This window comes from Arvicola amphibius, chromosome 6 (genome assembly GCF_903992535.2).
Source record: "Arvicola amphibius chromosome 6, mArvAmp1.2, whole genome shotgun sequence".
In the NCBI taxonomy this organism is placed as follows: Eukaryota; Metazoa; Chordata; class Mammalia; order Rodentia; family Cricetidae; genus Arvicola; species Arvicola amphibius.
In genome coordinates this window covers 144,818,063-144,831,171 of record NC_052052.2, presented here as the reverse complement: position 1 = coordinate 144,831,171, position 13,109 = coordinate 144,818,063, and the positions used below count along the sequence as shown (strand labels likewise).

At 38.1% G+C, this 13,109-nt stretch overlaps 1 protein-coding gene across 1 annotated transcript in view; it reads right to left on the bottom strand.

The window, feature by feature from the left end:
- LOC119816415 (centromere protein P) overlaps positions 1-13,109 on the bottom strand; it is a 206,149-nt gene that overhangs the window by 176,538 nt on the left and 16,502 nt on the right. Inside the window, exons 4-5 of the mRNA XM_038333036.1 lie at positions 12,213-12,301; positions 3,178-3,274 (exon numbers count right to left, since the gene is read on the bottom strand). Of these exons, the coding sequence (XP_038188964.1) occupies positions 3,178-3,274; positions 12,213-12,301 (186 nt within the window). The remainder of the gene's footprint in view (positions 1-3,177; positions 3,275-12,212; positions 12,302-13,109) is intronic.

Below are 13,109 nucleotides of genomic sequence, written 5' to 3'. Positions count from 1 at the left end.
ATGGAATTTACTTAAATAACTTGGATTTTGAGTAAGACCACTTGAACAGAGGTAGCTTATATCTTTGTTACACACCTTTGTACGGAAAAATAAAATAAAATCCAGAATGGACCAAGGAAAACAACACAAGTAAAATTATTCTTGATTCTACTCTATAATACAGGTATTTCATTCTTGACAATTATAACTAAAGAAATAATCTTAAAATTAAAAAAAATCATAACAGGATTGGTGCTGTGGAATAACTCTTTTGTACACTGTGAAGATTTGTCACTTGGATTGGTTTAATAAAAAGCTGACTGGCCAGTAGCCAGGCAGGAATAGGCAGCACAACCAAACTAGGAAAATGATGGGAAGAAAGGGCAGAGTCAGGAGTTACTAAGAAACATAGGGGGAGCAAGACATGCTGGACGACAGGCAAAGCCACAACTCATATGGTAATAAATAGATTAACAGAAATGTATTAATTTAAGTTGTAAGAGCTAGTTAGTCATAAGCCTGAGCTATTGGCCAAGTATTTATAATTAATATAAACTTCAGTGTGTTTGAGAGCAGCTGTGGGACAGGAAAACTCCACCTACAGACTGGTGATGTGGTCCAGAGGTTAAGAGAACCTACTGCTCTTGCATAGGACTCAAATTTAGTTTCAGCACTGACAACTCCAGTGTCAGGGAAACCAACACCCACATCCTTCTGGACTCAACTGGCAATGCACACATGTGGCATACATACAAATGTACAGCCAAAAATACATATACACGCCAGGCAGTGGTGGCGCACACCTTTAATCCCAGCACTCGGGAGGCAGAGGTAGGCGGATCTCTGTGAGTTGGGGCCAGCCTGGTCTACGAGAGCTAGTTCCAGAACAGGCTTCAAAGCTACAGAGAAACCCTGTCTTGAAAAACAAAACAAAAAAAAACCCAAAAAAACCCACATTCACATAAAATGAAAATGAGATATTTTAAAAATTATTTAGACCTTACAAATATATAAAAAATACACAAAAGACATGTGGTGGTTTAAATAAAAATAATTCCCATTGACATATATTAGAATGCTTAGTGAAAGGAAGTGAAACGGTTTTAAGAAGAATTAGGAGGTGTGGTCTTGCTGGAGGAGTGTGTCACTGGGGGTGACCTTTGAGGTTTCAAAAGCACATGCCAGGCTGTGTCTCTCTCAAGGCCTGTACCAGATGTGAGCTCACAACTACTTTAGCACCATGACTGCTTGCCTGTAACCATTCTCTCTGCCATATGGACTAGCCCTCTGAAATGTAAGCAAGCCCCCAATTGAATGTTTCCTTCTATAAACTAAACGTGGTGTCTCTTCACAGCAATAGAACACTAAGAAAACATACATAAAAGAATAGACACCTATGTTTGTAGGTCTGGAAATGTTATCTTATTAAGACAGTAAAACAATCTCAAGATTCAATGAAATCCCTATGAAAGTATCAATGATTTTTTTTACAGAAGCATAAAAATCTACTCTAAAATTTACATGGAATATTTAAAACCCCATATAAACAAAAAATCTTGAAAAAGAAGCAAGAGAGTAGACTCATCTACTAACTTAAAGACCTATTATAAAAATACAATAACCCAAAGAGTATTACTGCTCTCTGAGTGTGTGTGTGTGTGTGTGTGCATGCGTGCGTGTGTGTGCATGTGTGTATGCATGATATAAAAAACTAGAGAGCCCAGAAATAAATACATGAACACATACAAGAAAATATAACAAAATCATGAGAATTACTTGAAGGACTGCTGTATGGGAACCGCCCATGTTTCATTCTGGAGAAAGCCTTATACCTGACAAATTTTATTAAGTCAACCAAAGAGAATGAATTTAATAATAAGAAAAGAACTGAAGTCCAAATACAGGCAAATCAGTACTAATCTTTAAAATAACAGCCATAGGTTAGGCTTTTTAAGGACTAGAACCTTGAAATATTATTTACACTGATTCAGGTTTTTGTGTGGCTGACAGCTGTTAATAACAATGCTATGGAAATAAGCAGGACCTGAGGGATTAGAACAACCAAACAACTTTTGATTATGTCCCTAAATAATTTTTTAAAAAGCAGTCTTTAAGCATTTCCATCAGACTTAAAACCATTACTTATGTACCAGAGATAAATCTTGATCCCACTGCCAGTGCCCCCACAAACTGCCCAAGCCACATAATTGTCACCCACATTCAGAGGGCCGAGTTTGGCCCTATGCAAGTTGGAGCTGGATACCTTGTTCAGCCTCAGTACACTGGGGAGGGCTTTGGCTCTGCCTCATCATATGACAGACTTTGTTGACTCCGCATGGGAGGCCTTACCCTCTCTGAGGAGTGGATGGAGTGGGGAAAAGGTGGGGGCAGTGAGAGGAGAGGAAAGGAGGGAGGGGGAACTGGCTTGGTATGTAAAATAAAAAGATTGTTTTTTAAAAAAAATTAAACATGAAATAAAGAGCTGTGAAAAATCAAAATGAACAAGCAAACAATTACTTCATAAAAATCAGGTGTCGATATTTATACTCAAGATGTGCAATAATGCAGCAGCTTAAAATAGTCTGGCATAGAAATTACAATTATGTTGCTTTGTGACAATATATAATAGGTTGCTTGAGGCAGAGTGTGCATGGACTTGCTGGCCTCAGACTCATCCTGACCTCCCTGCTCCCGCCTTATGAGTGTGGGGTCAAAAGCAAGCACCACCACAGCAGGCATTATATATTCTGTACTAGCATTTATTTTTGTTTTTTATGTAGTCCTGAAAGGCTGAATTTTCAGAAATAAAATTCTCAATAAATTAGACTTTAGTGAATAGTTAAAATAAAATTTCATAATATCAATTATCCATTGATTTATATAGAAACTTCTCACCCATTTATTACAAATAACTGGTAATTTATTAAACCAGTGACAATATTCTCTATTCTTTGAAATTTAAAGCACGTATGTAGTACATACTATTAATCCCAGCACTAGAGAGGCAGAGCCAGGCAGATGTCTGTGAGTTTGAAGCCAGCCTGGTCTACACAGTTCCATAATATCCAGACCCCGGATATTATAGGTACATAGTCAGACCCTGTCTCAAAAAAAGTAAGCAAACTATGAGTGTATCAACAAAATCAACACCAGCTTAATTTTCTACATATATTTAAATTTAAAATCTTCAGACTTTACCTTAAAATGCTTAAATGTGTTCTTACGATATTCAAACCACTCCACAAAAAAATGTAGACTTCGGAAAAACATGAGCAAATCTCTTTTTTCTTCTGCTCTGTAAGAGTAAAATGCTATAATTAATAACTAGAATGAAATGACAGGCTCACTTAACATTTATATTTCTTATTTTTTATTAACATGTTACATTAACACTAAAAATACCCTTGATGCCCTTCTATATGTTGATCCCTACACTTGTGTAAGTGGGTGTTCTGTGACAGCTAATGCTAATTGCCACAAACGACTATCTCAGCCTGGAACGTCCTCAACTGTTTGAACCTATCCAACTTCTAACCACTCAAAGGCCACATTCTCCAGGAAATCATATTTGATGAATGCAAAATAATGTGCTTTCTGGAACAAAGTTTCTATCCCATACAAGTTCCTGAGTGAGAACTCTATGCATAGAAGGCTGGGGCTAAATAGCAGAAAGGCCAACCACACATTAGAGAGTGGGAGCTCTGGGCTAGCAAGACTCCATGTGTGGCATACTGTAGGCATTTATATTCCCATAGCTCTTGGAATAGCTATTGGTAGTATTTCCATGATCAATTATCATGTTTATGATTTTAGTTATTTACTTCTTTGTAAGCTTTATTCATGATCCCTAAAAACAGTGCAACATCAGCATCAACTACCTTCTCCCTGTAACACACTTCTCTGCTAAGGGAACAGAGAAGGCCCACTGCACTGGCCAGAATTAAAGTTAGCCTCTCCAAAATACACCAGGAGCTAGGTAAGTTAGCATTATCTGTAAAGAAAAACTACTTTTCTGCATATACACTAACTCAGCTGTTACTGGAATGCTAATCATACAAAGAGCAAAAGCTGGCTAATAATGCCAATACTTCTGGCATCTAACCAATAAAATTTGGTTTTGTGATAAATGGTACAGAAAAGGAGCACTGTGAAAAGCACAAGTACTCTTGGTCCAGCAGGCTGCCATTGATCCTCACAGAATACTGTGAATAGGATAAGCATCATTAAATGAGGTGACATGACAGACTGAAGTGCCACTTGTCTAGTCCAGCAAGCACCGGACCTCTGACAACTGACAATTTTCTTCCAGCCCACCACCAAAGGACTCTAGGAATAATATAGAGAAGATGAGTACCATTTGGCTTTGGTGAGGCAACACTGTGTAGAGAAGATAAATGTTGCCAGTCCACCTGGCCACTAATGGACTTTCAACCCTGAGTAGTGCTATTTATAGCCTCTGTGTTAGTAAGTTTATTTTCCCTCTTAGACTTCCTGCTAGTAAATCAGTGATAATTGCATCTCATGTGCCACCTCAAGGTATTTCTTTCTGTCTCTTGTCTAGCACAGCTAGGATTTTGGCATTAGGCTTTGTAAAACAAGAAACTAGTTTATTCATTATTGTATTCGTAGCCTATACCAGTGCATAGTATCCTTACAGTACTTGTATTTTAAATTCAGATATAACAAACATCTTTGATACACAATTTTATAATCAGTGTCAAATGAACAGAGTTGAGTACTGCTACCACAAGCAAATTATAAACCAGTTTCATTAACAGAGAACAATGAGAGGAAATACAACAGACTTCATGTCAAATAGTTAATATAATTGGGTATCTTTAAAGTATGTTGGGGGGAACACCCTAAAAGCTCACACTGTCAACTAAGAATTCTATATCCAAAAGAAACTTTCAAAAATACAAATGAAGACTTTGAAAACAATTTAAAAAAGCCAAAACAATCCACTACAAGAAAATTACTATTACTATTATTATTATTATCATCATCATCATCATATTATTATTATTATTTTACTGGTAGTTTGAGGCAGGACTTTTTTTCTTTTTTGTAATAGCCCTGGCTGCCCTAGCACTGGCTTTGTAGATCAGGCTGGTCTCGAACTTACAAGAGATAAACCTGCCTCTCCCTCTCAAGTGCTGGAATTAAACGTGTGGGCCACTACTCTCAGCCACAAGTTTAAAAAAATAAGGATAAGATTAAGTCAGTAAAGTTAAATAGTGGGTCTCAGTAAATACTGCGATCTTTGGTGTCCCAGCTATAAGCAATCCCTCTAGATATGAGAGAGAGAGAGAGAGAGAGAGAGAGAGAGAGAGAGAGAGAGAGAGAGAGAGACAGACAGAGACAGAGAGAGAGCGAGCGAGCCTAGCGAGCTAGCAGCTTGCCTTGGAGGAGAGATTGGGAGAGGGCAGAGCTTGTCTCTTAAAGGGACAGGATACACAGGTGACAGAGCAGGCCAGCATAATTACAATTATACTATAGCTGACTAATATAAAATGTCTTTCTTTTGTGTGTAATTTTATTCAGTTATAGTTTGGTGGCTTTATTTTCGTTTTTGGTGTGTTGTTTTATTTTGTTTTCTTGGTCAAAGGGATTTGTTGTAGTATTGGGTTTTTGTTTGTTTTTTCAGAGAGGGAGAGGATCTGGAAGGATTTAGGGGAGGGGACAAAAATATGATAAAATATATCTAAATTTAAGAACTTAATAAAAATATAATAAAAAAGAAAAAATCAAAGTAAACTGCTAGACTGCTAAAAGTAGATTGTGTATATTACAACCCCTATAGAATTAAATAAAAATAATACAAACAAATATAGCACAAAAGTGAGTGTATACATTTCTAAGAAATATTTCAAGAGGGACATGGCGCTGCGCGCAGGCTGCACACATGATGGTCCTGCCTGGGATACCTGAGAGGCGTGTGGCACAGAGAAGCAGAACTAGAGCAACAGTAGTGGTGACAGGCTTGGGAGCATGCTGAGATCATAACATTGCTGAGTAGAGCTGGTCCCTTGCTAGGAAGGTGCTGGCAGCAGGGGGCAGAACTGCCCACAGGCTGCAAACACAATGATGGTGCCTGTGGTAATGGCCAGGTAGCTGGTACTGAGGTCAGGGTGTTGCATAGCAGCCTGGAGCATTCACAGGACAGCCAGGACTATTACACAGAGAAATCCTGTCTTAGAAAAAAAAAAGACAGAAAGTCTTTAGACTTCTACTTATCCCAGCTGTAGGGGTCTCCATTGGATATAAAGGGCTAGTGAGCTTTTATGCTTCATTTTTCATTTGTCCTTTTCAGGATCCAGGCAAGCAGGAAAAGGACAGTTATAATATTTATAGCAGAAAATAGAGAAACTCAACACAATAGCTATCTGTATTAAACACATGTACACAGACATACTATCTAGCAGCAGGTATCTACTGTGGAAAACAAAATGGCAGTTCTTCAAAAAACGAGAGAGCCGGGAGGTGGTGGTACACACCTTTAATCCCAGCACCCAGAAGGCAGAGGCAGGAGGATCTCGTCAGTTCAAGGCCAGTCTAGTCTAAAGAACAAGTTCCAGGACAGTCAGGGCTACACAGAGAAATCATGTCTCAAAAAAAGAACAAAACAAAAATTACCATGCACACTAACAATTTCACTTCTGGGTATATGCCTAAAAGACAGTAAAAAAAGTCTCAAAGAGATACTTGTACACTCATGCTCATAACAATAATTAAAATGTGGAAAGGACCTGTGGAGGTCTGAATAAAAATGGCACCTATAGGCCATATAGGGTATGGCACTATTAGGAAATGTGTGTGGTCTTGTTGGAGGAGGTGTGGTCTTGTTGGAGGAAGTGTGTCACTGGTACAGGACTTTGAGGTTCCAGATGTTCAAGCCTGGCCAGTGTATCACAGATATCAGGGCAATGGTGGTCCACACCTTAATCCCAGCACTCAGGAGGCAGAGGCTTTCAGATCTCTGTGAGTTCAAGGCCAGCCTGTTCTATAAGAGCTAGTTTCAAAACAGGTTCCAAAGCTACAGAGAAAACCTGTCTCAAAAAATCAAAATAACAGACAGATAAGAAAAAGGATTTCTGAGTAAACAAATTACTTTCCAAAGTATATACACTGAAGAAAAAAAAAACAGTGAAATGGATTAATTTCTTCAATATGGCACATAAGCAAAGAGACAAGATTTATCTATTTTCCATCAACCAAGTAAGCAAAAAATAAACCCTTCAGCATGTGGTGAGCAACAACAACGATGAGAGAGAGAGAGAGGGAGAGGGAGAGGGAGAGGGAAAGGGAGAGGGAGAGAGAGAGAGAGAGCGCACAAGCATGTGCACGAGCGTGTGAGCAAGTGGTGGCAGTGGTGGCACACTCCTTTAATCCCAGCACTTGGGAGACAGAGGCAGGCAGATCTCAGTGAGTTCAAGGTCAGCCTGGCCTATAAAGTAAATTCTAGGATAGCCAGGACTGTTATACAGAGAAATTCTGTCTTGAAAAACAACAACAACAAAAAGAATTGTCCAGAGTACACAGATACCCAAACACCAACTTATTGACAGTAATGTAATTTGTAAAAGAACTTTAGAAGTACAGTTCCTTTGTACTTATCAAGATTACTATTATTATAGCATGCATAGCTTTCAATTACATATAGAATGTATGGGGGACTCTTAGCACAGTAGGGTTGATTACAATGTATCCATTTTTCCTAGGCAAAGTCCAAAAGTCCAAATGTTAGCAAATGTAAAACAGATGCTATGGATTGTTCACAAAATGTTGGCAAAAACATTTCAGTTTCAACTAAAGTGGTCAGAAAACCAAAGTGATTCCAAATGTCTTCTTAAAAACAAAGCAAAGCAAAAGAAGAAATTCGGAATTAAAAACTTTACAAAGCTCTCCTAGAAATCAATATGCTAGTAATTATTTCACTTAAATATTATCATTCACTCTTACACAGTGTTGGTGTTGCACAATAATATAATCATCTTGGAAAACAGTTTGCGATTTATTATAAAGTTAAACATGCCAAACATAATCCTTATATGATTCATGATTCCAACTTTGCTTACTTGTTCTAAGAAAATTTATATCTACCAGTTTTGGGATGCATCCTACATGAGTGAGGGGTATGAAGGATACATTCCAAGGCTTCTAGTGAAAGCCTAAAACCAAAATAATATCAAATCTTGCATGTACAATACTTTCATATATCTATATATACATATATATAAAACATAATAAAGCTAAATTTATTAAGCAAGCACACTGAGACTAAGAAAAATTACACTGCAGTGCAAGGTTATTATTGTGAATAATGGAAATATAGTGTCTCTTTGATATAGTGAAGACAGCTATCATATAATTTATAAAAACAATTTATATTAGACTTATGTATTTTATGTTAGTGTTTGGCTGCATGTATGTACGTGCACATGTGCATGACTGGTACCTTCAGAGATCAGAAGAGGGCATGTGATGCCCTAGAACTGGAGTTACAGATAGTTATGAGCTACTATATGGGTTCCTGAAATCAAAACTGAGTCCTTTGAAAGAATAAGAAATGCTCTTAGCCGCTGTGCACATGTGTTGCAGACTACTTCCCATTTTCTCTTCTATCAGGTTCAGTGTGGTCAGATTTATATTGAGGTCTTTAATCCATTTGGACTTGAGTTTTGTGTATGGTGATAGATATGGATCTATTTTCATTCTTCTACAGGTTGACATCTAGTTATGCCAGCACCATTTGTTAAAGATGCTTTCTTTCTTCCATTGTATAATTTTAGTTCCTTTGTTGAAAATCGGGTGTTCATAGGTTTGTGGATTAATATCCCGGTCTTCGATTTGATTCCATTGGTCAATATCTGTTTTTGTGCCAATACCAAGTTGTTTTCATTACTATAGCTCTGTAACAGAGTTTGAAGTCAGGTATGGTAATGCCTCTGGAAGTACTTTTATTGTATAGGATTGTTTTGGCTATCCTGGGTTTTTTGCTTTTCCATATAGAGTTGCTTATTGCTCTCTCAAGGTCTGTGAAGAATTTTGTTGGGATTTTGATGGGGATTGTATTGAATCTATAGATTGCCTTTAGTAGAATTGCCATTTTTACTATGTTGATCCTACCAATCCAAGAGCATGGGAGATCCTTCCATTTTCTGGTATCTTCTTCAATTTCTTTCTTCAAAGACTTAAAGTTCTTGTCAAATAGATCTTTCACTTCCTTGGTTAGAGTTACCCCAAGATACTTTATGCTATTTGTGGCTATCATGAAAGGTGATGTTTCTGTTTTCCCTCTCTGCTTCTTTGTTCTTTATGTATAGGAGGGCAACTGATTTTTTGGAGTTTATCTTGTATCCTGCCACATTACTAAAGGTGTTTATCAGCTGTAGGAGTTCTTTGGTAGAGTTTTTGGGGTTGCTTATGTACACTATCATATCATCTTCAAATAATGAAAGTTTGACTTCTTCCTTTCCAATTCGAATCCCCTTGATCTCCTTATGTTGTCTAATTGTTATTGCTAGAACTTCAAGCACTATACTGTAGAGAGGTATGGAGAGAGTGGACAGCCTTGTCTTGTTCCTGATTTTATTGGAATGGCTTTTTCTCTCCATTTAAAATGATGTTAGCTGTTGGCATGCTGTATATTGCTTTTATTATATTTAGGTATGAACCTTGTATCCCTAATCTCTCCAAGACCTTTATCGTAAAGGGGTGTTGAATTTTGTCAAATGCTTTTTCAGCATCTAATGAAATGATCATATGGTTTTTTTCCCTTCAGTTTATTTATATGATGGACTACATTGATAGATTTTCATATGTTGAACCAGCCCTGCATCTCTGGGATGAAACCTACTTGATCATAAGGGATAATTTTTTGGATGCGTTCTTGGATTCGGTTTGCCAGTATTTTATTGAGAATTTTTGCGTCGATGTTCATGAGTGAGATTGGTCTGTAATTCTCTTTCTTGGTTGAGTCTCCCCGTGAGGGGTGCATCCACCCATGGAGATGGTGGAACTGATCTAATGGGAGCTCACCAAGGCCAGCTAGACTGGGACTGAATGAGCATGAGATCGAACCAGACTCTCTGAATGTGGCTGACAATGAGGGTGGACTGAGAAGCCAATGATAATGACACCGGGTTTTGATTCTACTGCATGTACTGGCTTTTTGGGAGCCTAATCTGTTTGGATGCACAACTTCCTAAACCTGGATGGAGGGGGGAGGGCCTTGGACTTCCCACAGGGCAGGGCAACCTGATTTCTCTTAGGACTGGAGAGGGAGGGGAGAGGGAGTGGGGGAATGGGAGGGAAATGGGAGGATGGGAGGAGGTGGAAATTTTTAATTAAAAAAAATCGTAAGCCTAAACACACTCTAGGAAAACTGAAGCTGACAGCCACTTTTAACTTTCAACTATCACTTTCTGCCTTAAGCTACTGTGAAGAGGAGGTAAACATTTAACTTTTGCTTCCTCCCTTCCAGCTAGGCGATTATGGCGGGCAAAGGTTAGCTTCTATTACCTCTATGGAACTCCCTGATTTCATTCCCTTAACTTTTAACTGTCCGATGGGACTCTATTCTCTCTTCCTTGCATTCTCTAAGGGACAGCAAAAAGCAGCTGTGTCAGTCACAGGCTTTCTCAAACATTTTAAGTTAGTATCCTATAATCAAAAAGGTGTAAATCTTAAAATGTAACATAATTTTAAGCCTGACTTCAAGATTGTAAAAGCTCTTTGATCCACATCTGGTGCTTGATTTTTACTGTAAGAAGAGGCTCAAAACCGGCTCTCATTGTCTGAATGTCAGAAGCCTGAACTCTGACCTGTGGACCTAGTGAGCTGCAAGTTTTTTTCCCCCGCAGTGACTGGAACAAAGTATGGTTCTTGGTCATAAATTTTGGTGGTCTGTACCCATTATTTGTACACCCCTGGGACCCAAAATTGGGAAGATAAGGCAAGATAATCACAATTTTAGGGCAGCCTATGTAACAGAGAGAGACAACCCTCAACACACCCTCCATAACACACACACACACACACACAAAATTCTGATGCAGAGAGATACATCAGAAGTAAACACAAAGTACGTGCAGCGTGCCTAAATGCGGTTCCAGGCACCCATGTCTGGGCCTGTAACTCCAGCCCCAGGGAATTGCTCCTGGACTCTGAGGGCACCTGAACTCATGTGCACATACACATAATTAAAAATAAAAATATATCTTTAAAATAGTAATAATAATAATAATCCCAAATCCAGCTCAACTGTTGGCTGCCACTGAGTTAGTTCCCCACATCAGCAGCATGATAAAATGTTGGCCACCAGTACTCAGCTTCAGTTTGCTTTCCCACAGGCAATGTCTATCATTCAACCAAAAATTAAGAAGATTTAACCCATTGTTAACCAATCAGCAGACCTGGACTCAAAGATGAGTCAGAGTTTGGTATCTGTTAAATAGGAGTTCTAATATATCTAAGGTTTGGCATGTAATCTCAGCTACAAAGAACGTAAGGTCGAAGAGTGAAAGCCTGAAACCAGTTATGTCCACAGAGGGAAGCCCAGTCTCAAACTGAAAGTTCTGATTAATGTGTTAAAAGATCCAGCTGAGGGCTGGAGAGATAGCTCAGAGGTTAAGAGCATTGCCTGGACTTCCAAAGGTCCTGAGTTCAATTCCCAGCAACCACATGGTGGCTCACAACCATCTATAATGGGGTCTGGTGCCCTCTTCTGGCCTGCAGGCAGACACACAAACAGAATATTGTATACATAATAAATAAATATTTAAAAAAAAAAAAAGATCCAGCTGAAAGGTCAAGAGCATACATTCAGTGGCCTTTTTTGGTCTCCACAGGCACTGCACATACATGGTATACAAGCATAAATTCAGGCAAAACACCCATACACATAAATTTTTTTTAAAGATTTATTTATTTATTAGGTATACAACATTCTGCCTCCATGTATGCCCGCATGCCAGAGGAGGGCGCCAGATCTCATTACAGAGGGTTGTGAGCCACCATGTGGTTGCTGGGAATTGAACTCAGGACCTCAGGAAGAGAGCAGCCAGTGCTCTTAACTTCTGAGCCATCTCTCCAGCCCCCACACATAAATTTTTTAAAAAGAAAAATATTTAAATGTATTAAAAACAGAAAGCAAAAAATTATATAGAAAATTCTAAAACCTGTAGGATAAAAATCAACCACAAAGCAATTAAATTTGTAAAACGGCTTACCTAGATGCAAACTCACTTAATTCTGAATACTCCGTGGGATCCATTATTATGTTGAGGTCAGTTATAATAGAAGATAATTTCTCTTTAGTCTAAAATAAAGATAAAAAGTTTATGTATAAGAGCAGACTGTCTTTCAAATCAGACAAAATTACTTTAAAATATGCAAATAGAAAATTGATGAGAAATGATATGATATAGTTTATCTGTTAATCAAATTAAATTATACTCAGTAGTTACTAAAACATAAGATGATTTCCAAATTATATAAATTGAATATTGAAGTCACAAATATTAGGAGGAATGAATATTTTAAAAACTTTCTAAATGAACAACAGGAAAAAACTAGGAAAAATGATTATATCAAACCTCAAAATATCTAAATAAAAGTCACTTTAGGAAAAAAGATATGAACTGCCACGGACTGGCTCAGTGGAACCACTCAGACCGTGGGAGAAGCAGGGTCTTGGTTCTAAGCAAGGCACGAGGTTGGAGATGACAGACAGACACAACACACAAGAGAGTGGTTGGAATCTGCTGCAATTTTACTGAATTCATGTTTTCATTATATAGTATTTAAACAAGGAACAAATTAGAAGGTCCTGATCATCAGTTGGCACAGTATGAAAGCTTCAGTGTTTTCTAAGAAAAGCGTATTTTCAAGAACAGGTGTTAGACATAAAACATCCTTTGAAGAGGAACTCTTGTCCCTGGGAACCTAAGCCTCAGACAAGTGCTTTCATCTTATCAAAGAATAGAAAAGCTTCTGTTTCATTATCGCTTTTATGGTCCTCCTGCAGGCTCTCTTTCTAACCCTTTCTTTATCTCATCTAGTGACCAATATGCCTGTCAGCTCTCTGTATCTGCTGAAATATACTTTTTTGTACCTTCTTATGCAGC